At 50.7% G+C, this 13,179-nt stretch overlaps 2 protein-coding genes and 1 pseudogene across 3 annotated transcripts; all 3 read right to left on the reverse strand.

The window, feature by feature from the left end:
• Positions 1 to 265: 265 nt before the first annotated feature.
• Positions 266 to 2,501, reverse strand: arl4d (ADP-ribosylation factor-like 4D). The gene is made up of 2 exons (XM_028988944.1): positions 1,964 to 2,501; positions 266 to 1,522 (listed from the first exon to the last, which is right to left on the reverse strand). Exon 2 carries the CDS (start codon positions 1,435 to 1,437, stop codon positions 835 to 837), a length of 603 nt encoding a protein of 200 aa, XP_028844777.1. The 5' UTR covers positions 1,438 to 1,522; positions 1,964 to 2,501; the 3' UTR covers positions 266 to 834.
• Positions 2,502 to 2,649: 148 nt separating this feature from the next.
• Positions 2,650 to 5,572, reverse strand: tmem106a (transmembrane protein 106A). 2 transcript variants are annotated; one of them, XM_028988889.1, is made up of 8 exons: positions 5,446 to 5,572; positions 4,458 to 4,637; positions 4,303 to 4,366; positions 4,068 to 4,221; positions 3,548 to 3,688; positions 3,423 to 3,466; positions 3,261 to 3,314; positions 2,650 to 3,178 (listed from the first exon to the last, which is right to left on the reverse strand). In XM_028988889.1, exons 2-8 carry the CDS (start codon positions 4,615 to 4,617, stop codon positions 3,073 to 3,075), a joined length of 723 nt encoding a protein of 240 aa, XP_028844722.1. In that variant the 5' UTR covers positions 4,618 to 4,637; positions 5,446 to 5,572; the 3' UTR covers positions 2,650 to 3,072. The 2 variants fall into 2 exon arrangements, with proteins under 2 accessions (XP_028844722.1, XP_028844723.1); XM_028988890.1 differs by having other exon boundaries at positions 4,458 to 4,619; positions 5,446 to 5,457.
• A 27-nt stretch (positions 5,573 to 5,599) lies between these two features.
• LOC114795512 (next to BRCA1 gene 1 protein-like) lies at positions 5,600 to 12,700 on the reverse strand (annotated as a pseudogene).
• Between the last annotated feature and the right edge of the window lie 479 nt (positions 12,701 to 13,179).

A 13,179-nucleotide genomic window follows, 5' to 3' on the forward strand; every position in this document is an offset into this window, starting at 1 on the left:
GTGTTTGTGGTTGTGTGTCTGTGTTGTGTGTGTGTCTCGGTGTGTCTGTGGTGTGTGGGTCTCGTGTGGTGTTTGTGGTGGTGTGTTCGTGTTGGTGTGTGTATAGTGTGTGTTTGTGGTGTGTGTGTGTATAGTGTGTGTTTGTGGTGTGCGTATAGTGTGTGTGTGTGTGTATAGTGTGTGTTTGTGGTGTGTGTGTGTGTGTGCGTGTGTGTTGGGGTCTCCTCTCGGTGGTGTAGCAGTGGCTGAAGTGAGAGCAACACGGTTAACACGATTACAACTTTATTACTTTCGGTTGAGAGCTTTATAAAATTCAGCCTGCAGAGTTTCTTTGTTTGGTGACATGACATCAGCTGGAGACTCCGCCTTTCTACAGATTCAGGGCGGTCCACTGCAGGCCCCTCCCATCACCCAGTCACGTATCTGAGGAGGCATCAGAAGTATGGTGGTAGCAGGAGCTCGGATCTTCTACAGCGTCTACTCCGCTTCACAAAACTATTCTATACAGTGTGAGGGACTACAGGTGGAGCATGGCACTGTGGGTAATTTCACCGTGAATAACAAGCAGATTCCCTCAGCCTTCTACAACTCCAACCAGAGCAGGCATCGTGGTGAAGAACTTCCGCAAAAGAACTGAAACTGAAAAGGTTGAAATGCAAAACCTGGCTGGTTGTCTGCAGCGTGTCAACTGAAGGAAGAATAGAAACAGACCTACAGAGTCTACATCAGCTACCGCGTGTTCCTCAAAGGTCTCACACACGTCAGAAGACGTGCTCTCCAGCCCAGAGAAGATCCTTCATGTTTCACCCGTGAAGATGGACCTCCAGCAACTGCTCATCTCTTCTTCTTGCTGTGTTTCACCATCTTCTTCCTCTTGAGGATCATCTGGTAGAGTTTCTCCAGGCCTGGCTGGAGCCCCTGTCCGTCCACAGCGCTGCAGCCCTGGACGTGGTGCAGCGTGGAGGTGCTGAGTTCGTGGACGGACAGAACCTTCTCCACCTCGGTGGCCGGCAGCGCTGCCGGCAGGTCCTGCTTGTTGGCCAGGATGAGTACGGGCACGCCCTGGTTCTCTGACGTGCGCGTGATCTTGTGCAGCTCCACCCTCGCCTCCTCCATGCGCTCCGCCTCTGTGGAGTCCACCACGAACACCATGCCGTCGGTGCGGCGCGTGTACGACTTCCACAGCGGCCGCAGCTTGTCCTGCCCGCCGACGTCCCACACCTGGAAGGTGGTGGCTCGGCTGTTACCAACGGCAACCTTGATCTTCTCGGTGTTGAAGCCCTTGGTCGGGATGGTCTTCACAAACTCCTTCAGCTTGAGACGGTACAGCAGAGACGTCTTCCCTGCAGAGTCCAGCCCGATGACCACCACATGCAAGGACTGGAAGTTGGGCAGGAACGCCGTGTTGGGGGCCATCTCGGTCAGCTGGTTTCCCATGGCAACGACGCCTCTTCTCACCCACTGGTGTGAGACAGTGGACCCTCTCCGGTGGACATCTGGTGGTGGAGACGTCTGGAGTCACCTTATCAAAGCACACAGAGGAGAAGATTTTTTCACCCTCTCACGGTCTAATTGGGGCTCTGCTGGTCTCTAATCCTCTTAAGATAAAACGGGTCCAACCGGCCTGCGGTCTGGAGACGGACTTTTACACATAAACCTGCTTATCTAAAGGAGAACTTCACCTCATTTACATTTACAGCATTTACCCTTATCCAGAGCGCCTTACAACCAGTATTTACAGGGACAGTCCCCCCCCTGGAGACACTCAGGGTTCGGTGTCCTGCTCAGGGACACGATGGTAGTAAGTGGGGTTTGAACCCGGGTCTTCTGGTTTATAGACGAGTGTGTTACCCGCTAGGCTACTACCAGCCATTATATTTAATATATTTAAATATAAAAGTCCGGATCTGCGTCACTGACCGCCGCGTTTTGACGCGTTTAAAGAGTAAAAAACGTCGCTTACCCTCGCCGAGCGTCTTCTGCAGCCGGACGGCAGCGACTGACCGCAGCTCCGGTCACGGCGACAAAATAAGCAGCCGCAGTGACGTCACCAGCACGGTGGCAGCGCCACCTGGCGGCGCGACCGACACCAGCTCATTATGTGCGCGTCTGTAGATAGAAATGTTCCAACTGACCATGGTGTCCCCGAGAAATTATATTATTATTTTAATTACGTGTAATTTATATGTTTATTCATATGTAACAAACTAGAACTGAATCAGCGGTTTTCTCATCCAGGACAGACGCAGAACTTCATCCAGTTTTTATTGTAAAATACAGGACCATTTTTATAATTAAAAGTATTTCCTTCAATGGTTATTTGTAAAGAAAAATATTAGAATAGGAGTCTATTTTGGGGATAGTTGTTAAGATAAATGCATTGCTGATAACTCAACACCACACACACACACACACACACACATACACACACACACATACATACACACACACACACCATACATACAACACACACACACACACACACACCACACACACACACACACACACACATACACACACACATACACATACATACACACCACACATACATACACACACCCACATACATACACACAACACATACACCACACACACACACACACACACCACTACAACCACACATACACACATACATACACACACACACACACATACATACACACACACACACACACATACATACATACACACACACATACACACATACACACACACACACACACACACATACACATACACACACACACACACATACACACACACATACACATGCTGCCCACAATTTCAATGATTGAGAAATTATTTGGAACCATCAACACAAGCCCACAGCCTGAGAGTTCATCACACGTCCAGCGTCCAGCGGAGACCGCCACCGTGTCCCCGTCCAGTGCCGACCGGCACCGTGTCGCCATTCATTAGTCACCGGCACCGTGTCCCCGTCCAGTGCCGACCGGCAACGTGTCGCCATCCAGCGGAGACCGGCACCGTGTCCCCGTCCAGCGGAGACCGGCATCGTGTCGCCATCTAGTGGTCACCGGCACCGTGTCGCCATCCAGCGGTGTCCTGTGTGATTCAGACGCGGTGTGGCCCGGTGCTGTTGGAGCCACAGTCCACATACTCAAACGTGTCCAGAGACAGCTGCTCTGTGTGTCCCAGACAGGACACAGTCAGCGTCAGTCTGTGGTGAAGATGCAGAGGACAGAGCGCACGTCGGGACGGTCGTATGATTACATGTGATAATAAAAGATTCTGTCACTCACTGCAGGTGGAGGAACACGGTGTGGATCCGAATGGCACTGGACTTGCAGTAAGCGCTGGTCAGGGGACAAGAAACAGCGTCAGTCCTGCTCGGCTTGACACATGAGACATGATGAGTAGAAGAACTGGATCTATACTGTCAGAAATGAATGAACATCTCTAACTTCAGACCAGGGTCCTTGATGGTGACTGGAATGGCTGCGGTCAGCTGAAGACCAAACACAGAGCAGATAATCTCGCTCAGTTGTCAAAAAGACGCTACACAGCTGGTCATGTGACTGAGGTTTACCTGTTCCTGGGCGCGGGGGGACAATTTGGTGACGTTTGGGACTGTGACTCTCCCCACCACAGTGTCACAGAGGAGGACCTGCATGTCCAGGTCCCTCGCATGTACGCTTACGAAATTTTCATTAGTGACATTTATGCTGTTCTGTGTGGAAAAACACACACACACACACACACACACACCATCAGCCACATCTGCATAGGCAAGTGTGGCTGATGACTGAAATTCCGGAAATTCCCCGGTCAGCAGGGAAGATCATTTTAGACGCTGTTTGTAACCAGGTATTCAGACATTGACTGACCACAATTATTGTGTATTTACATTTTATACGCTATTATATTTTCATGCCCATATTATTCCATAATAGGATTATGGAATATTCTGGAATATTCTGCTTTCTGCCGTCTCATCAGTCCTTGCCTAGACGTCAGAGGAAATTTCATCTTGAGCCACAAAATGAATTCTGCAGCCTGGAAGCAGCTGGGTGGACATTTTAACTGAGAGAAGACGGAATGCAGCTCACGGTGATGGTCAGCTGGACGGATCCGCTGGTGAAGATGACCAAGACGGACTCGACCAGAGCGGAGGACAACGTCACACTCCGAGGGAAAAGGAAGAACAAGACCAGAGTCGAGATGAGGAGACACACAGCCACCGACAGACAAACGTAGACCTTCCTGAGGAGAAGACCCAGGAGACGGTGAAACGTCTCTTCGTTTGAACGTGGGCTGTGGCTGTGGATTCTGGGTAAAACTCACGTGTGACTTGGTTTCAGCCGCCTGTCACTGCAGGGGATGACAGCAACTAGCTGGCTTTCTTGACCTAAAAAGGAACCTTTGCGTTTAGCTTGAAGAGTCAAAATCACATGACTATTTTTTTGATGGCCGTGAAGAAGCAGAAGCGATGCGTTCACCTCTTGGAATGCGCCCTGTCCCCTGGCAGGTGGGACAGGCGTCCCCTGGGTCATCAGCGCCGCAGCTGCCATAATCCCTCCACCTGGACAGTCTCCGCTTGTGCTGGACGACGTGGACGCTGTTGTCCTCTGGAGACGTGCCGTGTCTTAAGTTGACCATTTCTCTTGGAATTAAACAGACTGTAAAAAGTCCACAAAACTATTCTCTTTAAATCAGTTTCAATACAACCATGATCTGTTCCAGAAATGACCTCTTCATCATCACTTCTTCATCGTTATTTAATATATTCAATATATATGAATACAGCATATTCATTATTACTCCTTTACATTTTTACATTCATGGAATTTATTAGACGCTCTCATCCAGTCAGAAGTTACAGGGACAGTCCCCCCTGGAGACACTCGGGGTGGTAGTAGCCTAGGGGTAACACACTTGCCTATGAACCAGAAGACCCACTTACTACCATCGTGTCCCTGAGCAAGACACTTAACCCTGAGTGTGTCCAGGGGGGGACTGTCCCTGTAACTACAGCTTGTATAATGGATCAGGACGTCTGGTAAATGCTGTAAATGTAAGTGTCTTGCTCAGGGACACGATGGCAGTAAGCGGGGTTTGAACCTGGGACTCCTGGTCCACAAGTGAGTCTGTTACCCACTAGGCTACTAGCACCTCATGTAAAATACTGATTATGAGACACGAATGTCCCTCCAGTCTATTAAAACGACGTATGTTTTCACTCACAACATGATCAAACATACAAGCAATGAAAATGCGTCTCGTGTCTTGGAAAGCTTTGTGTATTTTATCCCTCGTTTTGAGTTATGTAGCAGTCATTCATATTCATATATATCTATATATATGCAAAGACCCCAAAATTGTTGTGACTAATATTCACATTTTACATATTTACATGATTTAATTAATATTGGACGACTGCAGTTTTTACACAGACAGGCCTGCAGGACCCCAGAATCTGGTTCTTACCTTCCAGAACTTCCGAACGTCTCCAGAAGTAACAGATGAAAAGCAGCCGGACAGAAACGAGACGAGATCAGCTGGACTTCCTGTTTTTAACGCACTTTCATTTCCTTGTTTAACATAGACACTGAAGTGTTAAAGAAAAAAGCAGCCAAGCCACCCCGTTACCACTGGTTTTATTTCTACACCCAGGTATTTACAGACAAGCAGACAGAATGTGCAGCAGAGTCACTAAAAATAGAATTCATTCTATGAAAGAAACATTGAAAAGACGAGATAAGAATGAAACCTCTGCGGTTTGTGCATGAACGTAATGAGAGGAAATGGACGCTGCGTTACGCATCGTTTAGTAGAAAGCTGAGCACAGCCGAGCCACCGGACCAGACCCCATGGGTCAGGGTGGCCTCTGCTGGACCGGTGACTTCATTACACAGCCGCTGCTGCTCCTCCTCCTCCTCGTCTACGCATTACTAACGCCAAACGGCGGCACGAGAAGAGCCATTTCATCATAAGTCATGTGTTTCCTGTTCTAAAATAGTGTTGATCCGTGCAAAGCAGCTCACAACGTCAGTGGCACAAGCTCAGCAGCTCAGTTCTGGAATGTTCTGCGCATGAGTAAAGGTGCAGTGAGACCCAGAGGGGACCGGTCCTAACGGTGACCTCTGACCTCTAAAAATGTCTAAAATGGACAGACATTCAAAACAGGCACAATTTTACAGTCAGGGTTTGTCCATGGAGAAGCGAGTCTGGTGCCATTGAAAGACAGGTGTTGTGTGTGTGTGTGTGTGTGTGTGTGTGCGGGTGTGAGTATAAACTGGTGAACAACACGTGCTGCAGCTCATTTTGCATCCTGTTGCCCATGCATGATCACAGCAGGAGAGACTCGTGTCCCATGCTGCTCGGCGCTGCGTCACCATGGCGACCTCAGTGGGGCGTGGCGTACCAGTCGTTCTCGCTGCCGATCTGCACCAGCTCGTTGACGACGTCCAGCAGGTTGTAGTCGTGTTCCTGCAGCAGACGCTGGTTCAGCTGCTCGTTACTGAAGCCCATTTCCTGCAGCACGGCCATCATGGACACGCCGTCGGCTGCACGCTGCAGATACACACGCCGCCATCCAGTTATGACCTGACTGTGTGTGTATGTGTGTGGTGAGTGTGTGTTGAGTGTGTGTGTGTGTGTCTGGTGAGTGTGTATGTGTATATATGTATAAATGTGTGTCTGGTGAGTGTGTGTGTGATATATATACATATATATTATATATATATTATATATATATATATATATATATATATATATATATATATATATATATGTATAAATGTGTGTGTGTGTGGTGAGTGTGTATGTGTATATATGTATAAATGTGTGTCTGGTGAGTGTGTATGTATAAGTGTGTGTATATATGTGTGTGTTGTGTATATATATATGTATAAATGTGTGTGTGTGGTGAGTGTGTATGTGTATATATGTATAAATGTGTGTCTGGTGAGTGTGTATATATGTGTGTGTGTGTGTGTGTGTGTGTGTGTGTATATATATGTGTATAAATGTGTGTCTGGTGAGTGTGTATGTATAAGTGTGTGTGTATATATGTGTATAAGTGTATGTGTGTTATAGAGAATTAGAGAAGGCTGACCTGCGCAGAGCCCCCCTGCCCGATGAACAGCGCCTTGTACGCGGACGCGGCCACAGACAGCGCCCCCTTCACCAGACCGTTAGTGAGTCCTCGGTGGCGTCTGAGAGAGAACATGCTGCTACATTACACTCCACACACACTTCCGGGACCATTTCAGTCTGGACAATCATTCCTACTGAAACAAGTAGGTGGACAATCATCTACCTGGGGTCTCTGCTGGAGTCGCCGAGCATCGAGTCGTGTCCTGGACTGGACGCTGGAAAACCGAGAGAAACGGCCTGATAAGCGTGTGTGTGTGTGTGTGTGTGTGTGTGCGTGCGTGTGTGTTGGGGGAGACGGCTGTGGGACTCTGTTCTGTTCTCATTTCGTGTCTCAGCTCTGCACCACATCCTCAAAAGTACTTCATCTTCCTGCCACAAACGCACTCCCAGTTCCTCACAGTCCTGCTCACCATTAGATCCGCTCTCAGGGCGACTGTCCTCGTCCTCGTCCTCGCATCGCACGTCCAGCACCAGCTCCGGCACCTGCCTGCAGCCCAACAGAAGGCGTCAGGGTGGACGCCGAGTCCCGTACGCGGCGTGAGGAGGAACACCCACCTGTGCGTGCGCAGGCCTGTGGGCGGGGCCAGCACCAGCTCGGGGACGAGTGCAGGCGCGTCCAGGGTCTGGGACGTGCAGAGCAGGCGGTTGGCGCTGCTGTGGATGGAGGAACCCGGGTCTTGTTCCGGCCTCTCCGGGGCTCCTGCGTCCCTGTGACTGGACACCGCCGAGCTGTACATGGAGTCGCCCAGCGGACGCGAGGTGTCGAAGCAGTCGGGCAGGATCACGATGTAGTCCTCGGAGGAGGCGCTGGAGGCCTGGCTGCTCACCTCGTCCCAGTCGGCCGGCTCGGCGCCCCCCTCGGCCACCTGCTTCTTCTCCTCCTCCTCCTCCTCCTCCTCCTCTTCCTCCTTCTCCGGGTCACTGGGGTCGGTGTAGAGGTTCTCGTCCGAGGCCAAAAACCGTCCTGACAGAACAGAATTCACTTCATTCTGGACCTTTGGACCTTGTTTTGAGCATCGGTGATCAAGTCTTGCTCCTCCTGCTCACCTGGAAAGAGCACGTCCTCTGCTGTGATCTGCGGAGGGGGCGGAGCTTCAGCCAGCTTGACGATTGGTCCCTCAGGTCTCTCACTCACGTGAGGCCTCTCCAGATAAGAGATCGGGACTTGAGCTATGAAACGTCAAAATCCAGAACCGTGAGCATCGCAGGCAGGAAACCGATCACATGATTGACAGCCCACCACACAACAAACTGGCTCGCAGGCATGAGATGATGCTGCCAGGACTTTACCTGCAGGCTTGCCCCGCCCGAAACGCGCCCGCCTGCGCGGCTGGTGGTCCGGCTCCTCCTCCAGCGTGAGCGAGCGAATCACAGTCTCACACACAAACTGCGTCCCGCTGATGTCTTCATCAGCCTCTTCATGACAGGGACCTTCAACAGGGTCATTGTGCCTCTGAGGCTGGACCACTGGATATAGAGCAGAAAAGCAGAGATCAGCACAGCAACATCTCCGGAATGTTCTCTGCAACGTCTCCGGAATGTTCTCTGTGTGATTAAGCCAGTTTTGAGCTGAAATAAAAGTCTTTATTCAGCTTTTCTTCTGCTCCTTTACGTACCCATGCATTTCTTTGTTGGCTCAGTCTTCTCTTTGGTCACTGCAGCCCCATGTTTGTCCAGCAGGGGGGGCTGCTGTGGCAATGGGGACATGCAGGGGGTCATATCTGGCAAAAAACAAAGAAGTGTCATCACCTCAGACGCTGCTTTATATTCACTGGATAAAGGGAGTTGGACGGGAAGGTTATTCGCTTTAACCGACAGGAGTGTTGGTCGGCACTTTGTCCAACTCTTGGACAATGTTGATGTCCAGCAACTCAAAGGAGAGCAAATCCTATCAAGGACATTAACATCGAAATTAAAGTCCCTCATGTCACGTAAATGTTCTCTTACACACACACACACACACACACACACACACACGAGTACGTGAACGATGTGTGTCCCAGAGTAAACATGTGCACCACAGAACCACAGAGAGAACCCACACAAAGACACGGAATCACTGTCTAACACACACACTGTCTAACACACACACACACACACACACAGTGACCAGCAGGGACAGACTGGCTCTTGGGGAATAGACTGTGAGAAAAGATGTCTGGTAGCGAAGTGAGATGTTTCACCATCATCAGATTTATTATTGATATTATAGAACCCATCCCCACTGCCCACTGCAGCTGATACACACAGACACACACATACACACACCTGTGCGGTCAGCATGTCCACTGAGGACAAGTAGAGGGCTCGTCGTGATGGATCGGAACCTCCGGAGCACATAAGCCCCGCCCTTGCCTGTCTAAGCTCCTCCCTCTGTAGGACACATTTACACATAGTATTTTCCCCCAGGTTCCAATGGTTCTTTAATAGACAAATTGCAGCCACTCACACACACACACACACACACACACACACACACACGTACGTGGAGGTCCCTGAAGTTGTAACCTGAACATCACTGCTCTGACTGAACTACAAATGATTTGCAGTAAATCCAGAAGAAAAACTCCAATATTTGAATATGCAAATCAGTAGGTTTGTGTGTGTGTGTGTGTGTGTGTGTGTGTGTGTGTGTGTGTGTGTTCGCTCACGGTTCTTTTGGTCTGATGGGACGGCAGCTGGCTGCTGGCGCTTGGTACCACCACGATACTGCACCAGACGCGGGGGCCGAACTGCTCGCCGCAGTGTGCCAGGCGCCAGTGGGAGGTGTAGGTGCCCTCCAGAGCGGGCGCCACGAACGCCACGCTCACCACCCCCACCTGGCCCGGCTGAAGGAAGGGCACCGGCACCTCCTTCTGCTCCCGGACCTCCAGGGCCAGATTCCCCCACATGAACTTCAGCTGCAGGGGACCAATGCAACAGGAAACGCATTAGCTTCATTTCGTGAAGGGAATTGTGGGTAACGGGTGTCAGTACCTTGGTGTCCGAGGTCCAGCTGATGTTGCCCGTGTTGCGCATCTTCCAGTACTTGATGAACTTGGTTCCCGGCTCCAAACAAGTGCCATCTGGGAGATTCTCATCCAGAAACAAGGCAGTCATTGTGGGCACCAAGGTGGAGCAGGAGACCTTGGAAGCCCTGAGTGCACAGAGCATCGTGAGAATCGCTCGGTTTTTTTTACCCGCTCGGGTCTTTCATCGTGAAGCTCATACGGAAAAAGAAAAAACGTGGCCGGTTTGATTTGAGGCCGCAGACGCTCCAGCCGCCTGTCAGCGTTACTCAACTACAACAGACAACACTGATAACTCTGGATTAATGACTGAGGTTGTAGACGGGGGGCGCGGGCCAGCCAGCCCTGCGTGACCCCGCCTCCTCTGAGAGCGGCCCGTACTCTGGACTGGCGGGCTGCGGATCCGCCCCCGGGGCCGCGGGGGGCGGCGCGGGAGCGGAGGCGGGGCCCAGGGCGGCGCTCGTAGAGCCGCTCCACAGCAGGCCCCTCTTCTCCAATCGCAGCTTCTTCTTGATCTCCTTCACCTCGGCCTTCAGCTGCCGGCGCTCCGCCTTCAGGCGCTGGCGCTCCGCCTTGCGCACGGTCCTGTCTCCGCGGCGCGCGAACCTGGCGCCGGGGGCGTGGAACACAGCGACAGCTCAGGCTCTGCTGCCCGCCTTCCCTCCTGATATCAGCAGGGCGTGGCCGACTCACCTGGGCTCCGGCGTGACCCCCGCGCTCCGGCACGGAGAGCGGCGTCCGCGTCCTCTTCAGGTTGTGGCTGGGGTCGTGACTCTGGCTGCAGCGCTCACACAGGACGCAGGAGGTGCACACGCTGCATTTTAAAACGTTTCACATTCAGTTCCGACTCCGGCGTTATATGAAGAGAGGGTTCTAGTCTCCAGACCTGCACTGGTAGCCTCCGCCCTTGGCCTGGCCCTTGCAGCTGCTGCAGGTGGGCGTCGAGCTGGTGGAGGGAGCCGTGGTGGAGCTGACGATGGCCGTCTGAGCGGCGGACGTACCGGGCTCTGCTGGGGGAGGAGCCTGGGAGTGGTGCATGCAGCACTGGCCTGAGAAACTCGCTGCACATCTTCCCCACAACCTCCATCACAACCTGGTCTTTAAACTGCACACAGACAGGCATGTAGGGCGGTCAGCTCAGTGGATTCGGTTCTAGTAGATTCGCACAGAGTATGGAATCAGATCGAGGGCAGTCATGGCTGCCCACTGCTCACCGTGTGCTGTGCTGCAGTGTTTCACAGTGACAATCACTTCGCTGATAAAGCCCCGCCCACACGGATACAACTTTGTTGTTTTTTATTGTTATTATTTCTACTTAATGTTTTGTTTAATCCCTTGAACAAATCTGATTCCATTACAGAGCATTCGACACAAATCATGTCAAAGTCCACATGGTCCCAAGATCAGAGACATGAACATAAGGAAATGAATACAGAAGATTTTTCTTTTAATTCTGCAACTTCCTCAACCTTGTCCATGTACGATCTGAACCAGGCAGGCACAGACTCGTCCTCAGATTGGTCACCTTGTTTTCCTTTACTGCCACCTACAGGGCAACCTGCTGTTAGTCACTCATCTTCCTCGGGAGAAGAGCAATTTAATTAAGAACCATCTCTGGCCTTACCGCATCCCTCTCAGGGGTGACCTGCGTCTCTTTGTCCACAGTCTTTGACTCTTGAAGGATACGGGGGGTGCCGGTCGGGTCTCCAACTTCATCTCTTTGATGTCCGGCTTGACCTGCCCTCCCTCTGCCTGGCTCTTCATCTTGTATACGTTCATATGGATCTGATTTCCCTGCTTCAGGGCGCTCTTGAGTTACAGCAAAACCACAATATAATTTATGAACAATTGTCTTTTGTCTGAGTATAATTTTGTGAGATGAAACTTTCTTAATTAACTGCACAATAAATGCAAACGCTACCTTCAAAGCTTCTGCATATTCATCTGCAAAACAAAGCAAACAACCGTAGAGTCAGAACATCTCTAGGTGTTGGGATCACCACACTAACCGGAATATATGGATGAAAATATAAAGAATGAGTCAAGAGGTTGAGACATACCTTGGCTGTTTATGGAAACCTGGAATATAAAGTGCACAGGTGCGTTATTATGCGACACAGGAACCAGGACAGGCCATATTGCAGAACGTGCTTTAAATATTCACATACTTCTTCGTTGTCCTCATCAAAATACTTGACTTGAAAGTGGAATAAGCCAATGGTGGTTTTAATCTACAAAACGAGACAAGAAGCAGATCTTCCTGGTGACGCAATCAGGTGTCACGACGCACAGCGACATCGGAAAACATGACGTAGATGAGCGTTTCATTCAGCGGCGCGTCCTGCGGGACGGATGTCGCCGAGGCCCGAATCCGGGCCTGATACTCACCCAGGCCTCCACCGACTCCACTGGGCTCTCTCCGCGTCGGCCACGGGGAGCTTCCTCACGTTTCCTCTGAAGTTCACCTTGATGGTGACGGGAAGGCCCATGGCTGCTGGCCGCCGCCGCCGCCGGTGAATGCGCGTCGCACGGAGTGGCGTCTCGGAGCGCTGGAACGCTTTTTTCCTGGTTTACATGGCCACAAGCAGCTGAGCTCCGTCGGCCACGTGGAACTGGAGCACGTGACCGACCCGACGCCGCAGCCAATCAGAGCCGCGCAGTTCGCCTCAGCCAATCAGAGCACGTCCCGTTGCCAGGGATAACCCGCCTCCTTCTGTCTCCGTGCAGGGATGAAAAAATAATAATTAGGCTTTTTAAGAAATATTTCTTATTTCTTGTAAAATCTTTGCTGAGATTTTCTTTCATATTGTTTTTGTACCACATTTGTTTCACCAATATATTGTTTCTAGGTAAATTCGCATTCGCACTTTTCAGAGAGTCTAAAACCAAATCCTAATAGGTAGGAGCATATCTTTATTTTCGAATGTATTATTTCCTCTTACTTCTGTATGTGATATGAAACTAGTTGTATAATTTGTATTACCTTTTAAATCAAACACTGGACATTGTTCCGTTTACTCTGCCGACTACAACTCGCGCGGTTCTCCGAGTCACC

The sequence above is a fragment of the Denticeps clupeoides genome, chromosome 8 (assembly GCF_900700375.1).
Source record: "Denticeps clupeoides chromosome 8, fDenClu1.1, whole genome shotgun sequence".
Taxonomy (NCBI): Eukaryota; Metazoa; Chordata; class Actinopteri; order Clupeiformes; family Denticipitidae; genus Denticeps; species Denticeps clupeoides.

Coding starts and splice junctions, on each gene's coding strand:
- arl4d (XM_028988944.1), bottom strand. CDS start 1,437: ATGGGAAACCAGCTGACCGAGATGGCCCCCAACACGGCGTTCCTGCCC.
- tmem106a (XM_028988889.1), bottom strand. CDS start 4,617: ATGGTCAACTTAAGACACGGCACGTCTCCAGAGGACAACAGCGTCCAC. Junction 3,467..3,547: donor CCCCCCGCGCCCAGGAACAG/GTAAACCTCAGT, acceptor TTTGGTCTTCAG/CTGACCGCAGCCATTCCAGT. Junction 3,179..3,260: donor ACCGTGTTCCTCCACCTGCA/GTGAGTGACAGA, acceptor TCTTCACCACAG/ACTGACGCTGACTGTGTCCT.